Source organism: Melopsittacus undulatus, chromosome Z, assembly GCF_012275295.1.
Source record: "Melopsittacus undulatus isolate bMelUnd1 chromosome Z, bMelUnd1.mat.Z, whole genome shotgun sequence".
NCBI classification, from domain to species: domain Eukaryota; kingdom Metazoa; phylum Chordata; class Aves; order Psittaciformes; family Psittaculidae; genus Melopsittacus; species Melopsittacus undulatus.
The window spans coordinates 54,683,519-54,700,441 of record NC_047557.1 but is presented as its reverse complement, the minus strand read 5'-3'; the positions used below and the strand labels follow the sequence as shown (position 1 = coordinate 54,700,441).

Here is a 16,923-nt window from a genome sequence, read left to right as displayed (position 1 = left end):
TGTAGCCCAGGTTTTGCAGTCAGGTACCCTGAGGCTGTGTTGCTCCCAGGTGCACTGCTACCACAGCATGCATCTTGTAGTTTTGGTCAGTAGCTTCCACAGAATGGGTAGTGGTATTTGTCCCATCTCTGCTTATCCTCTAGCATGAGGCTGTTGTCATGTTTGTTTCTTGCCTATCTCTTTTTCTGTTTTTCTCCTTTTGTTTTTCACTCTCTCCTCTAATCATGTTGCATGAGCTATGAAAGTTGCATGCTGGCAGAGACACTAGACTGGCGAGAGAGGGGAGCTGAAAGTGCAACTATCACTGCAAGTGTTTTTAATGAGTACCGAGTAAGAGGAAATAAGCATTTTTCTTTGGTGGAAAGACATCATTTCACTAAAAAATACTTCCAATTCACTGCTCTCAAGCAAGCTCTGAAGCAGATGACACAGATCTACCTATTTATCACACTTTTTTCCATAAGCAACAGGGAAACGATTTGTGAACAGCCAGCCTTCCACAGTGACCAGTGAAATACCCCCATTCCCTCATGTCCACCCTGCAGTGGAGCATGTAGTGGTACACTCAGGCTACTCAGTAATTCCCCAGGAGTCAAAAAGAAAAAAAAGGGTTTCTTAAATTTCTTTATAGCTGCAAGAAACCAGCACTTAAGAAATCTGTTGAGCACTGTTAGTACGTGAAAACAGCAGTTTCCAATCATGCTTCAGGTATCTGTAATCTCAAAGAAATCAGGGGAGCAAGAGTTTAGGAGAGCAAGAGGTGTAACTAGGGTCTTTCTGGAGCATCCCCAGAAATACCACATGTACAGAATCTGACCTCACCATCAAGATGCTTTGCAAAACACATTCATAAAGTGCCATGCATTTCAAGACTGCTGCATGTATTTTCTTGTCATCCTGACTACACTGCTTGCTTCCTCTGATTAAAAGCAAACCTACACCACCAGTTGCAGGGCAGGAAGAAAAAAAAATAACATATAGAACATAAAAGAAAAACTAAGAGCTGTTAGAAGGAGCAACAGAGCTTACATAAAAACAAGTCTCGAGGAGACATAGAAAAATTCTACAAGCTATCCTGATGGCAGTTTTTGTAGGGCTGCTGGAGAGTTCAGTTACTGAGTAAAAAGATTTCAGAATGCCAGCTGGCACTATCTTCATGTACCAATTCTAAGTAGAACAAGTGGATTTATGTTAAGATGGCATCTGTGATTGCTTCTAAAAAAATCACTGCTGACACAGTCTTCTTTTCAGTCTCAAGCAAAAAAAAAAAGAGTAACAAACCCTCCCCCCCCCCCAAAAAAAAAAAAAAAGTTTACCTCCCCCTTCATGCCAAGTTTGCTGGCCCTGCCAATCTTGGTGGCTAAGCTGAGCAGAGCTTCTGACACCAGCTGCACTCACAAAAGCCCAGTACACAGTGCAAAATCAAAGACAAGAAGTTTGAGATGTGGGGAAGAAACTGGGGGCTGATCCTCTGGCTAACCCCACTGGATCTTCTAATTGTTGGGCAGCACAGTAGAGGGCAGAAAGCATGTTAGTACCATTACAGAACACACTGTTTCACATGGACAACTTCTGCTTCTTTTCTTATATATAATAAACAAACCATGAAACCCAAGGACAACTGAATGAAATTTTATTAGTGATATTCATAAATTCAGTTGCTACCACAATAAGAGGGCTCTGCTTCTTCTCTGCAGCCCTACCTTACAAACACAAGTAAAACAAAGCAATGCTCCGTGGTGCAACTCACTGCTCCCAGTTAATCTTCAGGTTTGGGGGTAGCTCAGCAGCACACAGTTCATCAAACTTGGACTCATCCTTCACAGGAGTGCTATAGAAATTCAAGACATCCTCAGCACTGCGCATCAGGTAGAGCTGGGAATTGGGGACAGCGTGACCAAGTTCTGCTGCCAGCTGAGCCAGCAGGCGATACTTTAACCTGTTATCTTTGAGGGATGTCTGCTGCCAATTATCAGGCAGCGAGGGTCCAAAAATCTCCTTGACGAGAGACTCAAGGTAGCTCTGTATATTCTCCGGGGGATGATAGCTTCTGCTGCGTGGTGGGGGGCAGATCACGCTGGGCTCATTTTTCTCTTGATGAATTATTTTGTCTGCTTCTACTTCTTTTTCTTTCTTCCTGTTGGCACCAGACAGAAGTACTTCAAGTCTCTGGGCTGAATCAGAGCACATTTCTATTCATAGTCTTTTAATATCTAACTAACATAGCCTGTAGACATTTATAGCTCCCATAGACACAGAAGACTTGTTACTCATGCAAGAACAAAAATGTGTGGTCTAGATGTTTGGTTTTCCCCCAAATTGCCACGATGTCTCTACACAGCAGTGAACTGTCTAGCTTATTTGACTGGTTTGAGAGCAAACAGAATTTTAAGCAGATTAATGACTTATTTTTCTGTTGTACCTTCATTTTCTAATCTGCTGTGAAAAAGGCATGATAGAAAATAACTGCTACTATAGAAAAAAATCAGTGCCATATATACACATATAGTTACATACACGAAGCACTAGTTTTACCTACAGAATTAAAGCCTACCCCAAGTTATTTGACTTGCTCAAATGCCACTATCTAGTCAGCAATACAACCATGGTTTCACCTAAAAAGTGATATAAAACTGACTGGTTTGCGTTCCCATTACAGTACTGCCCTGAAATATCTCCTTTTCCACACCCCGCGAGTTCCCTCACCGAAGCCGGTGAGAGCACTGAAAAGCCCAGCTCCAAACCGCCACGCCCGCCTGCTGCAGCGGACCCCTGGCGGGAACGCGACGAGGACACCCGCCGCAGGACCTACGACCCACAGCGCTCTGGCGCACTAAAACCCAGCACTGAGGAGGGGAGGTCTGAATGACCAACCAGCCTCCCGACCTCAGCACGGCACCACCATGTTCCTCTTCTCTTCCTTTCCCCTTTCCCCTCCTCTTCCCCGGCGTTACCTCACACCACCCCAGAACGCCCTGCTCGCCACAGCGTTAAGACCCAGCCGCCGGCCAGACACTCGCAACGCAGCAGCAACCGCCATACCGAGAAGACACCAAACTTCCTCCCAGCAGCCAGCGCGGCTGTGACGCATTCCGCTCCGCCCGCGCTGCCTCACGGGAATTGTAGTCCCGCCAAGCGTTCGGCTGGAGGCGCGCCGGCTGTTAGTGGGGCAGCCGTCGCTTCAGCTGCCCCCCTCGGGGCGGGCACGGTAGAGGCCGTGCCAGCGGGCGTGGGGAGGAGGTTTGGCAGTAGAGTGTGTGGGACTAAAACAACATAAGGTAGGGACATATGTCGTCACCCTCCCCGACTGTAGTGGTGGTTGTGTGTTCTGCCAGTCAGAGGCTCTTGGCAGCCTTCCCTGGAAGTTTATATCCTGCCTTCGGGGTGTGATGGTTGCCAGAGCTGTCAGCCAGCACAGGGAGTATGTTCTCTAGGCTACATTTCTGATCCAGGCACGTGATTATATGGGAACGTCACTTTTCCCATTCTCTAAAAGGATGTTCTTTTCTAAAAGTGAGAAATCATGCTTCGTCTGTACACAGCCTTGCTCTGGTGCATGGCAGTACATTCAGAAGATGTCTGCTAGCTCTGTCACAAACACTTCTGTCAAAGAGGAACATGAGGAGCCTGTGCACAGCCACCAGATGCAGCAGGAGCAGCAGGTGTGACACACATCCAGCAAGGGAGCAGGCATTACCTAGCAAAGCTACAGCTTTAGTTTTAAAAGGTGGGAGAGGATTTCTTTTCCAGTTTGAGGAAATTTTTGTTTTCCATTTTCTATTTTTAGAGAAGCAATGTACATAGATCAGCAGGATCCTCATCAAGAGCATAGGTTTACTTGAGCTCAAGTGCGTGGAGACCTACAGGACCACAGCTGAACCAGAAAGGAGGTGTTGTTCCTGATTTCAGTATTGGCCTTTGTCATGGTTTAAGCCCAGCCAGAAACTCAGAACCACCCAGTCGCTCTCTCACTCCCACATTCTTTCCCTGCTCCCAGAGGGATGGGAGGGAGGATAAAAAGAATGTAACTCTCATGGGTTGAGATAAGAACAGTCCAGTAACTAAGGTATAACACAAAACCACTGCTGCTACCACCACTAATAATAATGATAAGGGAAATAACAAAGGAAGAGAATACAGCTGTTCACCAGCCGCTGACTGATACCCAGCCCGACCTGAGCAGTGATCTAGCCCTTCTGAGTAACTGCCCCCAGTTTATATAGTGGGCATGACATGCTGCGGTATGGAATACCTCTTTGGCTAGTTTGGGTCAGGTGTCCTATCTCTGCTTCCTCCTGGCTTCCCCTCCTCCCTGGCAGAGCATGAGACTGAGAAAGTTCTTGGTCAGAGTAAACATTACTAAGCAGCAACTGAAAACAGTGGTGTTATCAACGCTGTTCCCAGGCTGAAAGTCAAAAACACAGCACTGCACCAGCTACTAAGGAGAAAAATGACTGCTACTGCTGAACCCAGGACAGCCTATTAGGGACTAAAATGTATGCATTAATTACACAATGAGTGGATCCATGTGAAGGAGTTTGACTATTTATTGCCTCTCTGAAAGAGTGGTTACTAACACAAAGAACACAAGGAGGTTGTTACAGGGCAGTGGTTTTGCCTATTTTCCTTGCTGGGAGATGCAGTGTGTCCCTGTGGCTGGGAGAGCAGCCTGCAGAGCTGGGTGGCCCTGAAGGGAGAGGCCAATAGTGCTGTCTTCTGGGTTGTTTGGTGTTTCTTGTGTAACGTCAGGTCTTTCTTCTGTTTGTGCCTTCTTTTTTTAACAAGAATCATGCCATTGGGCTTTAGCTAACAAAGCTTACATCTCTAACATGCACAGAACAACATGTCAAAGTTAAACTGTGGGCCTTCAGCACCAGCCTCATTATTCAAACTATGCCACTGGGGTAGGCCAAGATGCCTGCCCTCATGTTTTACGTTAATTATTTTGGAAAATGACACAAGAGAAGCCCTTTCATAAAACAGCTTTTGCAAAGCACTAACCCAGCCTATGGAACACTAACTCAGTGTATGGCAGCCTCATCACAGCAACCATGGTTCTCTAGAGCCTCAAGAAGATTCTGAAGGTAGTTATTTATCTGTGGCCTGAGTCCCATGCACTGCTCGCAGTGTACATCTCTCAAGTTTTTCCAGTGTCTGTCAGACTTCAGTCAGCAGGATTAACTTCCCCAATTGTACCACTATTGGATTATTTCCCCTTGATCTCAGCAGGGTTTCCCAAGCTCACCAGCAGTAACACTTTGTGACTTTTTTTGTAAATAGGCTACTGAAAACCAGAGACATTTGGAAAGTGCTGTAAAGTTTATATAGAGTAAAGAATAGTGAAATGGAGATTGGTTTTCAATTACTGTTTTATTCCCATGATTGAACAGACAATCAGGTTTTGTAATTCAGAATTTTGTCTGCAAAACGTGGTAATGGATAAGGGTAAGTGTATTGCCAGGGAATTACTTAATGTGCCTGCTAATTCTGGGGACTAAGTTTAAACGAGATGGAGAGCAGGTTTGTGATTCATTGAGAGCTGTTTGTTGTATGGGAAGAATTTTCCTTCCTTGGAATGTGCAGATAAAACAGAAATATCCCCTTGGTAAATTGTAGGAGCAAAGGGTGAGGAGAAAGGTAACCCATTTTATCCCCATATTTTGTTTAGGGTAAGAGAAATCAGATTTCTTTGGTTTTCTTTCATTTCTGAACATCTTGGACGTTGTGAAGAGAGACAGAAGGTTGCTGCACTTTCAGTAGGTGTAGCTGGCAGTGAAAAGTGACTGCATGGCAGCTGCATCAGCCTTCCCAGACACGACATACTGTCCTCTGCAAGCCAAACTGTTAATCTGAAAAAGAAAAAAAAGGATCAGGAAACAAGTTAGTTTGGAGTAAGATGGACAGATGTGTAAAGACAGTAGGAATAACCAAGCAAGGCAGAAAGAACAGAATAACATCCCTGGTGAACATGAAGCAGCAGGAGGACTGAGAACAAGAGGAGCCTTAGGAAGGTGACAGCATGTCTCCCTTCATGGTGAGCAGCTCCTCTCTGTACTGGGGGGAAGCCTTGTACCTGTGCCCGCTTGCGGAAGGCCTCTTGGGCAGCTTTCTTGTTTTCACTTTTGCCCACCCATGCTGCCAGGGCAGAGGCTTGCAGGGCTCTGCCATAAGAAAAGGTCAGTTTCCAAGGCTTAGGCAGAGGGGACTGATTCATGGCGTTGAGGTTGACAGAAGCCTCCTCTTCACTCTGACCTCCAGACAGGAAGCAGATTCCTGCAAGAAAGAGGTTTCAGGGCTTATAAATGGAGTCTTCCAGCCACCACAATCCCTGACCTTTATGTGCCAGAGAAACAAGCATGTCAGATGTAGGAAGAAGTATAGCACGAGTAACAGTGTAAACAGATATGTAGGAGTGAAGCAGGAATCACCAGGAACAGCAGCAGGAACCGTGCGGAGAAGAGTAGTGACAGTTGCTACAGCTACATCTTGAGGGGTGTACTTCTTGGGGCAGGAATGCCCAGCCATCACCATGTTGGGTTTCAGCAGTGTCCCTTCCAGGTACACGTGATGGTCATTCAAGGCTTTGTAGACAGCAGCCAGAACCTGAAAACAGGAGGATTGAATACAGACTTCTGCTCAAATCTTCACCTCAACTTGCTGTGAAAGGCAGCTTATTCCTTGGGAGTGTGAGAAGATCAAATTGAATTTTGCTTTCATATTATATTTATCATAGGGGTTGCAGCCCTGGACACTGACTCAAAAGCCCACTACTTTTGAGCTGACGAGGATACCCCTCTTCATATTTGCTGGATTTGTCCCTGCAAACTGAGGTACTGAAAGAGAAGTAAATGAGTTTGCTCCCAATCCATCTTTTTGAGACTGAGAATGCTTATATTGCCAGTTTGAGTTGAAATCCAAAAGCATGTGGATTCTAGTCTCGCATTTGCTCAAAACTCATTATTTGACTGTGAGCAACTCATTTTTGTGATGCAGATATGAAGTACCTTTTTGATCAAAACTCTGAGATCTGTGAGCACAAACTGCATAGTATTAGCTACTGATTTGTGAAGGGGAGGAGAGAGGCAAGAATATTTTACCTTTTCTGTGACATACTGACAGCGCTGGAGATCATGGTCTCCATCAGGCAAAATTTCTGGCTCCACAATAGGCACCAAGCCATGCTACAAAAATAAAGACAGGGAAGAGTATGAGTATGGAAGAAAAACTACTGTTGTTGTCTACCTGATGCTGGTGGAATTCCTTCTTGCTTCACTGCAAGAAACTCCCTTATTCACGTTTCAAGTTACCTAGCATGTCATCACAGGGAAGGCAGAAAAGGCAATAGCATCTCAGGAAGGGTTGCTGGAGGCTAGATACCTGCTGGCAGATGCTGGCATAACGTGCCAGTGTGTTGGCATTCTCTTGGATGGCAAGTTGAGAGGGTGTTGTGCTGGTGATCTTCAGCACTGCACGCCACTTGCCAAAGTCAACACCATCTTTCTTGTACTGGGCACAGCGCTCAGCCAGTCCATCCAGCCCTGTAGATGAAACAACAGTGCTTCACTGGGAGCAGTTCTTCAGGACTGCTGACTAGTTCTTCTAGTAGTTCTTCTGAAAAGTACTGGGATACCAGCCAAGGCTGCAACTCAGGCAAGTCACCCCATGGCTTTTGCTGCACCAGTCATAGCTTAGGCTCCTTAGTTCTCTCGTTACCTTGGATGGTGGTCTCTCCATTTGTTCCTGCCAGGGGTGCTGTTCCTTTATCCAGCTGTGGAGACCAGGAAAACAGGAAGAGTTACAGGGAGAGGAAAAACAATATCATACTTCTCTTCTTAACCATGGCTAGTCTGTCTTAGTAGCCTGACTGTGAGAATGTGCGGCTGAACGCACTGAGGGTGCAAAGGAGGGAAATGCTGGAGTAGAGGGGAAGAAAATGAGTTAATTGGGTAAGAAGAAGGGGCAATGTGTAGCTGGCTGCAAGGAGTGTCTCAAGAACACTGTCAGATGTGGAAAGGACTGGATTTAGCTTACTGCAGGGAGGGATTTAATTGCAGTGAATGGTGAGTAGATGGGAGTTGGTAGATAAAAAGTTCCCATATCAAATGCAATAAAGGGAATAGTGTCATGTTGATTTATTTGAAGCACAAAAAATTAAAAAACCAAAAAAGTGTTTAGCAGAAAAGAGCACAGCCCCATATCTAATTTTCACTTTAAATGGGGTTTGAATTACACTGCCGGTCAGACATGTATACCTTTATTCCTATCACAATGCCTTTTTCTTTTATAAGAGCAGAAAATGGCTTTCCGCTGCTGTCTTTCTGATAGAGAGTCTCATGGAAGAGGATCACCCCCCCAATGCTCTGGTTGATTGAAGCATCTGAAGAGAAGAGGATCTCTCGAAAAGCTCGGCGATTCTCCTCTGTGTTCTCCACATTAATCCTCTGCAGCCTGTTCCCCATGGTACCTAGTGAAGTGGACAAAGGGCAGACAGAGAGGTGTTAGGCTTGGCTGGCCTTCTGGTCGCAGTATGTAGTAACTAACTGGAGCTCCAGTTCTGAGCTTCCCTTCTCAACCCGTAGTTTGTTAGCTGTTGCTGTAGGTGCAGCCCTGCCTGACTGACTTGTTCCTGCACAGTTAACAGTTTTTATGTGTTTTTCATTTACTCCACTGATTTAAAAGATTAAGCAAAGTTAAGAGAAAAAGTCTTGGATATTTCTAATTGACTGATATCCAGAACTCACCCACTGATTCATCTGCAGCCAAGATCCCCTTTCCTGAAGCTACAATCCGCTGAGCAATGTCTGAAAGAGCTTTCTTCTGCTCTGGAGACAGCGCTGGGAATTGGTGGGTCATGTTGACTTAGCTGTGGAAGAGAATTACAGTTACAAGCACAAGAGACTATAGACACAAACTGTGAACCAGAGACACCATTTGGATATTTCTGCTGGGCTCTTGGTGCTTATCTGGTCCATGTTATCACAAGCACATGCCCAGAAATCCATCTGAGTTCTTCGTGGCTAAGCTGAAGAAGAAATGCAGGAGCTGCATCCTAACACATCCTTCCAGAACCAAAGTGGGAAAGACTCTACATTTTACATGGATTTACTCAGAGACTAAAGGAAGGTCAGTCTATCATAAGAATATGCACCAAGCTAACAAGTATGCTAACTGACTACTCTGCAGACATTTTGGTCCATATCAGAAAAACGCCAATTATCCCATTGCTTACATTTACACATTTCCTAACAATGCACATTTCCCATTTCCTGTCCTGTGTTGGCAGTATCTGCTACCCTGTCTAGCTGACTTTCCATGCCCCCTCTCCTGCCTTGCTTAGTAATTCTGTCTTCCCCATGACTGCTTTCAGAACTGTAGCACATTGCTTACTTTATGTAAGACCTGGTTGTTACCCAGCACCTGAATTTCAGGTTCTTCCTTGTAATGACAAAATGCTTGATCATATTAAAATTTTTATTATATAGCATTAAATTACAGTTTCATGGTAATGTTAGAACAAGTCCAGAGGAGGGCCACGAGGATGATCAGGGGACTGGAGCACCTCCCATATGAAAACAGGCTGAAAAAGTTGGGGCTGTTCAGCCTAGAGAAGAGAAGGCTGAGTGGAGACCTCATAGCAGCCTTCCAGTATCTGAAGGGGGCCTCCAGGGATGCTGGGGAGGGACTATTGATTAGGGACTGTAGTGATAGGACAAGGGGTAATGGGTTGAAACTTAAACAGCAGAGGTTTAGACTGGATCTAAGGAAGAAATTCTTTACTGTTAGGGTGGTGAGGTACTGGAATGGGTTGCCCAGGGAGGTAGTGAATGCTCCATCCCTGGCAGTGTTCAAGACCAGGTTGGATGAAGTCTTGGGTGATATGGTTTAGTGTGAGGTGTCCCTGCCCATGGCAGGGGGTTGGAACTAGATGATCTTGAGGTCCTTTCCAATCCTAACTATTCTATGATTCTATGATTCATTTGAACAGTCTGAGTTACTTCCCTATTTGTATAAGCCTAAGAGCATGAGAGGTAAAGACTCTTCCTCTGTTTATCATAAGCAATAGCTAAAGCAATACCCATGTTTTTATCAGCAGGTGATGCATCCACAAGATGAATAATTAAAAACAACACAAAAAAGCTCCAATAACAAGTTCTAGCCCAGAGGGGCAGGCCTGTAGGCAGTATCTACATTTTCTATTCCCAAACTCAGCCTCAGAGAGGAATGAGAATATGCTATTTCCCATTTCACTGTGTGCCAGGGATGGACAGCAAATACGTCTTACAATAAAAGTGCATACAGGCCAAGTCCTCCATCCTCTTTCCCTGTACACAGACATTATATTGTCAGGAAATCCTTGTCATGCATTTTCAGCTGAAGGGTATAACAGGGAAAAGCAATCAGGAGCTTGGCTGCGACTCATGATAGGGTAACAGGGTTTTGTGTACCATGCAGAACAGTGCCAAAATTTTCTGGCAACAGTGCCATCACAGTACTGTGACAGCTGTAAATCTGTCTCTGATTTACAGTTGAAGGTACTTTGGTACTAGCAGTATTATTGTGCAGGATTCAAATGGCATTGTCTGCCAGTACAGGCCAGTCAGATGCAGGACACAAATGTCTGCTTTACCTTTTCGTGAGTTGTTTGAGACTAGAATTCATGTTGCACCATTTATCAACAGCGAGTCAGTCTAGGTTTAGAAAGAACTAATGAAGACTGTGTCAAATGAGGGAGGGTTCCCTCCTTTTCTAAGCACTGAAATGCCTTGCTGAACCCCTCTCTCTGTAGGCCAGGCAGTGGCCAGAGATCTGGGAAGCATCCTTCTACTCTAGTGACCATAACTCCACCGATCCCAGCTCTTATCCTGTTTGGCTCACCTAAAAGAATTTGAAGAGCCTGGTTTATGCTGAATAGGTAATTTAGTGTATTTGTAATCCTTTTTATCCCTTACCTGCTTTCTGTGTCTGGTATGTCTCTTAGGAAACTGTTTTTTTATTATGATTACTGTAATAATAGTTTGTGTTGTAACCACTTCAGTCAAAACCATAGCGCTCTTAAATAAATTGCTATGCAAAATCATGAGGAATCACTTCAACAGTTCACAGTCTCTGGAAAAGACTGGAAAATTGTGATCTGGTAAGAATATGATCTTGTCCAAGGTCAAAGCTAATGAACTGCTGTATCAGTAATGGGATTTCAGAGTTGCAGTGTGGAGGTATGCTACAGCATGAGTAGATGTATCCAGATAATCTTTAATCCAGCTAGCTAAATTACAAGATCAGTCACTCTAGTTACATTATTAAGGATATACTTTCTTGCCAGCAATGTAGTAAGAAGTGAGAGTACTGTCTGTTGTATCATACTTGTTTCCAATGTTTGCATGGAGATAACAAAGAGACAGTTATCACTCATAACCAGCCTGCAAAGCAAATTGCCAAAAAACAGAAATTTGAGTTTTCAGTGGCTAATGCTGGTGAGTACCCTTGAGAGACTGAAACAATACAGTGTAGTTCCACAATGATCAACTGGAACACAGTAGATTAGTCACAGTTTCTATGCAAGTGTTTCATTGAGTGTGAAGGAGTAAATGCAGATTTACCACAAGGCTCCCCAGAATGATCTGTAAGGCCATGGTGAGTGGATCCCAGCTACCCTGCTGAGTGGTTCCTAGCTACCTTGCCGAGCTACAAGGATGAATCAAATGCACTGTGTTTCTCACTGAAATGGTGAAGAAATGACTGCAAAAGAGCAGTGGTAAAGCTAATGATAGCTCCAAGGTTCAGAATGTTCAAGTACCCTTAATTTTGGACTTTATTTTTCTGTGATTCTTTCATGAGAAACATAATCTCTGAGGATTTTTCCACATTGAATTCAGGAAAGATGTTCTCTGCTGTAAGGTACTGCTCCAAGCATTTAAAGGGAAGAGGAGAATTCCTACACTTCAGTAGCACTTCATACAGCTGCCTTGTAAAAGGTAAGCTCCCAGTAAATCCATGGAAACATGAACATCCTCCTTGAAGAGCTAGATATGTTGCCTTAGAGATTATGAGGAAAAATGGTTTTGCCCTGGCTGCCAGAGCTAAGCAGCTCTTTTCATTCTTCCAACAATGCATTTTTGCTTTATTACTCTGCTTTAACTGTTTGATAGCTTTTCCAGGCAGGAAGAAGACTGAAGGGACAGTGTTCTCATTAACATTATCTAGAAGTTGTCCCACCACTAAATTTTTTCACTACATTTTATTTTTATTTACCCATTTTGAGCTGAGGACTATTATCATAGTGTCACAAGCTCAAGGGATTTCACATTGATCTGACATTGTATGAATACAGTGTGTTCTCTTTGTGGTAACTGCTTACATATGATTTTCTAGAAGTGAAATTAAAAACCCCAAAAGAACAAAACTGCACAGAATGCACAAAAACGCAGCTTTATGGATACCTTGAGTGTTTGTCAGGCTCCAGCAGCTCCTCAGGCAAAGAAAGTTCTTTGTTCAGCCCAGAGCCTGTGACCAGCAGGAGGTGGGGGTGGCCACAGTTGTAAAAGTAAATACCACACTGCTAGTCTCAAGTTTTCCTCAGCCTCCATAAATGAGGACTGCAAAGGAAATAGCTTCATGGGTGTCAGCACAAGAACTGCATCCTGTTTAATATTAATAGTGAGAACCAAAGGGCAGGGGCAAGAGGAACAGCGGAACAAACTGTTATGTTCCAGTGTAGGTCATCTTAGAAACATTAATACTTCATCACTGTCTTTTCTTTCCTACCATCTCAAGTAGCTCCTCTAATTTTACAGAAAATCTCACCCGAGTCCTAGTTCGCAGACAAGAAAAGATTGGATTGGATTGGTTTAGAATCTGTAAATTTTTCTCTTCATTCTCTTCATTGCCTTCTTTAATTGGTTCCAAAATTGCAGGACCCATCTGCCAAAATTGCATGTAGCTTTTCCTGTTGAATACTAGTAAACACAGCCCTTCCACATAATTTGTTAGTTAACAATACAAACCACATGTACATACCATTGCAGTGTGCACACAAGAGGTTCTGCTCCCAGAAAGCAGAGTTTGAAGAAGCAAAAACTGCATCTATAATAGGTAAATACAGCTCACAGGGAGAATGAAAGCTATTCAGAAATTTAGCCTATCACATGTAGGCACAGTGTTGACCTGACTGAATTCACTCCTTATTTACACTTGTATGCTGAGGAGAGACAGACGTATTAGAGTTATGTACCTTACATTTTCATTACAGTGGATAAATCTATTTATTGGCCTCATTTCTCTATATAGCTTCATTAAAAGCTGTTTCTAAGAAAGTCTGGTTACTTGAACATTGGGCAAGCTGCTATGGGGCTGGGCAAGCCTGGCCCCATCCTGCTGATGGAGCACATTCTTATCTAGGCTGCAGATGACACCAAGCTGGAAGGACTAGTTGATACGCTTGATTGCTGGGCAGCCATTCAGAGGACCTTTGTTGGGGGGTGGGAAGAGGCCAATAGGAGCATTATGAGATTCAGCCAGGACAAATGCCCAGCCACTGCCAGGAGCAGAGCATTGGCAGTGATCCCACCAGGGCTAGTGGGACTGAGGAAAAGCTCTTTGGAGAAGGCCCAGGGCACTGTCAGGCAGTGAGTTAAGAGGGGCCAGGAACAAAGCCCAGAGGCATCCTGTGTCAACAGGGGTCTGGCTCAGAGAGCCAGGGTAGGACAGGAATTACCCCCCTCTGCTCAGCACTCTTTAGATCACATCAGGGTAATGCATCCAGTGTTGGACCCCTGCAGTACAGCAAAGATAATGACAAAGTGGAGCGAATTCAGCAGATGCCACTGAGGTCAGGGGCTGAAACCCTTGCTTTGCTAGATCTAGCTCAGCCTCAAGCAGAGATGGTTTTGGGGCCATCTCTTGGCAATCCCAGAACCTTCAGAGTGGTGACTGAAGTGGCAGAATCAGGCTGTTCACAGCAGCATACAACAGGAGAATGAGACACAACAGGCATAAACTGAAAATAGAGAGATTTGGACTGGATATGAAGAATATTTTTATTTCACTATTGGGACAGCCAAGCAGTGGAGCACATTGACAGAGAGACTGTGGTGTCTCCATCCTCAGAGGTTATCAAGACCTACTTGAATAAAACCGTGAGCAACCTGATCTGACCTTGTGTCCAACCCTTCTTTGAGCAAGATGTAGGACTACAGACCTCCTGAAGTTCCTCTCAGCCTGAATTACCTGTGACTCTGTGTGAGTACTTGCTTTATGGAGTTAGAGTAGGAGCAGTACCTCCTGTGTGTATGAAAGAGCTCTGAGGGAAAAACAGGATGTTTCTCCCTTTGTCTTTGCAGTGTAAGTGTAGGATTTCACATAGTAAAGTGTTTCATTTCTGGGTTCTAAAAAGTGTCAAGCATATGGGACAGAAAGGGATGTTCAGCCCTCTGTTACCTAGAAAATGCAGCAGATGTTTTTTATTGACATACTGATTTCACCACCTTGGTAGGTCCTTTGGGGTGTATATGATTGTCAATTGCCAGGTTGGATTTTGTTCTCTCTTACGATGGTGGGAATAAGGGTTTTTTTCTGTCTGCATGCTCTGTCTAGGGAAAGTGCTTTAACATCCTGTCTCAAGTGGATGGGAGTATGCGAGACCTGCAGATACCTGTCCCAATTCCCACATTAGATCAGAGCTATTCTCAAGCCCTGAGCAAGTGTACCCTCATTTCATTACTGTTGCAATCATGAAACATGATTATGTACTCAGAAACCTGGCCTCTGCAGTCAGTGCAGAGCATCTCTTGCTCACAATGGCTAGAGATGGCTGAGGTGGCAAGAAATCATTTTCTTGGAAGTGTGATCATTAGGGTGAAGGTGCTTCTCTCTGAAGGCTGGAATCTTATCAGAGAAGGTAAAAAAAGTGCTTGCATCAGAGAAGGTAAAAAAAAGTGCTGTCAGACTTGTATGACAATTCAAGTCTTGTAATGCCAGCAGGGGAGGCTGGGGGAAGTGGTGGTGAGGGTTTCAGGTGGACTAAATGTTTTGGGTGCAGGCAGTAAGGTAGTTGGAAAAGACAAACAGGATCACAGACTCAGGATTTGAATTTGTTGAGCAATTTCCTGAAGCTGACTGTTCACAACTTTAAAGATTACAGCCTAATGCAAGAGCCATTTCTAGTCTCTGTGCTGAAGACTACCTTAGGTCCCCCTGAAGAAGCATATTATCCACACTACTGCACTAATACTTCAGAAGAAGCTGCACAATAAACACGCATAATTACACTTCTGTCAGCACTGATATTTGTCAGGACCAGCTGCATTCTCCATTCTTTCTCTCTTCTCCATGAAAAACATAAACTTGCATACTCCAGAAGCATAAACAAACACATACAAACCAAATCAGTGCAGAAAGCAATGCTGGTATGTTACTGCTCCAGTCCCCTTAGACTAAGGATGCATTTACTCCAGGAGTTCTGAGTGACTAAGCTAAGTTAGAAAGCCAGTGTTAGCAGCAAATCGGTCACACTGGAAGATCATTGCAGAATGGCTGTGTGCTTATTTCCCACAAGCTGTGCCTGGAACAAAAAAAATCAAAACAAAAAACAACTCCTCAAGCCCACTTTAGATAAACAGATCATGTCTAAGCTGCTGATATACATACCACCTTTACAGTTTAGAAATTAAATTACTATACTTACTTGCTTGAGGATGGTGCCTCTGCTCCTACAAGCTTCTGGTGAGGTGATTGCAAGCAGAGACACCCGGTCCTTCCGATCACTAACTTTTATAAAATCCTTGAGGTTTTTTTTTTAACTCTCCACTCCTTCATTCTGCCTCCTCCCCAGGCTGGTTGGGGAGGTGTCATTGCTCAAAGTTAGTCATTGGCTGTCACACCACAATCACAATCAACAGGACCTGGGTTCACTCCTGTTGTTCCTCCCCTTTCTCCTCCCCTGTCTATATAAGCCCATTTGTGATGCAGTGAAACTGAGTTGTTATTTCAAATAATTCCTCCTGTTTCTAAAATAGACTGAAAAGAACTTCAGATTTTCTTTACAGGGATCTTGGGAATAACTTTCTGTTTAGGTTTAGATCTTCTGGAAGCTTACTCTTAGGAAACTACACAGTGCAGCAAGAAAGAGTAGAAAACAAAATGCAGAAACAATGCAACAGATTGTCAATTGACGTGAGTTACTGTCATTTCAGTGGCTTCTCAACATTACACTGATTTTTCGCACTTGTAAATTTAGTACAGAAACTTGTTTTCGTTTTCCAGTTAGTATATGGAAAGGCAAAATGCAATGTTACCATATCGGGGTTAATGAAACTGCAAGTCTAATTTCCTCTAATGCAGTGTTTGAGTGAGAATGATGGTTATCAGAATAAATATGCCCACACTGAGGTGCATAAGTGCAAGCCAAGTTTTCCACCAAAATCCCTTTGAAACACCTACCCATATTGCAAGGACATGGAAACTTCTCAGTTGCTTAGCAAAAAATTTCTAGGAAAAATATGCTAGTGCTCTAAAACGGTGTATCAGCATTCCAGTTTTATGAAATCACACCACAGCTATTCGCCAAATCCAGGTAGATGTACTTTTTTCTTCCTTTTTACAGGTCAGTACTCCTGGAGAGAAGTACAGCATGGGGGCTGTTAGACAAACATCATACCCTCAGCAACAACATGCTCTGCGACCTTGGACATTAGCGTATGTTTAGCACGAAGACCCAATGTTTACCTGAAGAATGACGTAGTTTCAGCATTTGTTTGACTCGTGTACTGACACCTTTTAGCCTTTACATGGACACAGTGAGAGATTTCTCCTCTTACTGAGCAACACTGTCTTCATGAGGGCAGTTCCTCCTTGAGCCTGCCTCTTGTAGAGACATGCCAAGACATTGCCTGTAGGAAATCTTAACAGCTTACATGCAGCCAGCAGTAG

At 44.0% G+C, this 16,923-nt stretch overlaps 2 protein-coding genes across 2 annotated transcripts; both read right to left on the bottom strand.

The window, feature by feature from the left end:
• Nucleotides 1–1,616: 1,616 nt before the first annotated feature.
• On the bottom strand, nucleotides 1,617–3,077 carry MRPL50 (mitochondrial ribosomal protein L50). The gene is made up of 2 exons (XM_005154863.2): nucleotides 2,955–3,077; nucleotides 1,617–2,137 (listed from the first exon to the last, which is right to left on the bottom strand). The coding sequence occupies exons 1-2, from the start codon at nucleotides 3,038–3,040 to the stop codon at nucleotides 1,747–1,749; spliced, it is 477 nt and encodes a 158-aa protein (XP_005154920.1). The 5' UTR covers nucleotides 3,041–3,077; the 3' UTR covers nucleotides 1,617–1,746.
• Nucleotides 3,078–5,426: 2,349 nt separating this feature from the next.
• ALDOB (aldolase, fructose-bisphosphate B) lies at nucleotides 5,427–15,800 on the bottom strand. Its single transcript, XM_005154864.4, has 9 exons — nucleotides 15,680–15,800; nucleotides 8,742–8,863; nucleotides 8,253–8,464; nucleotides 7,714–7,768; nucleotides 7,378–7,538; nucleotides 7,098–7,181; nucleotides 6,429–6,603; nucleotides 6,074–6,273; nucleotides 5,427–5,849 (listed from the first exon to the last, which is right to left on the bottom strand). Exons 2-9 carry the CDS (start codon nucleotides 8,851–8,853, stop codon nucleotides 5,754–5,756), a joined length of 1,095 nt encoding a protein of 364 aa, XP_005154921.1. The 5' UTR covers nucleotides 8,854–8,863; nucleotides 15,680–15,800; the 3' UTR covers nucleotides 5,427–5,753.
• Nucleotides 15,801–16,923: the final 1,123 nt, after the last annotated feature.

Excerpts from the sequence above, each read along its gene's own strand:
- MRPL50 (XM_005154863.2), bottom strand. The coding sequence starts at position 3,040 with ATGGCGGTTGCTGCTGCGTTGCGAGTGTCTGGCCGGCGGCTGGGTCTT. Across the intron at positions 2,138-2,954 it reads GCGTTCTGGGGTGGTGTGAG|GAAGAAAGAAAAAGAAGTAG; the intron begins GTAACGCCGGGG and ends TGGTGCCAACAG.
- ALDOB (XM_005154864.4), bottom strand. The coding sequence starts at position 8,853 with ATGACCCACCAATTCCCAGCGCTGTCTCCAGAGCAGAAGAAAGCTCTT. Across the intron at positions 7,539-7,713 it reads TGGAGAGACCACCATCCAAG|GGCTGGATGGACTGGCTGAG; the intron begins GTAACGAGAGAA and ends TTTCATCTACAG. Across the intron at positions 6,274-6,428 it reads GGTTCCTGCTGCTGTTCCTG|GAATCTGCTTCCTGTCTGGA; the intron begins GTGATTCCTGCT and ends TCTTTCTTGCAG.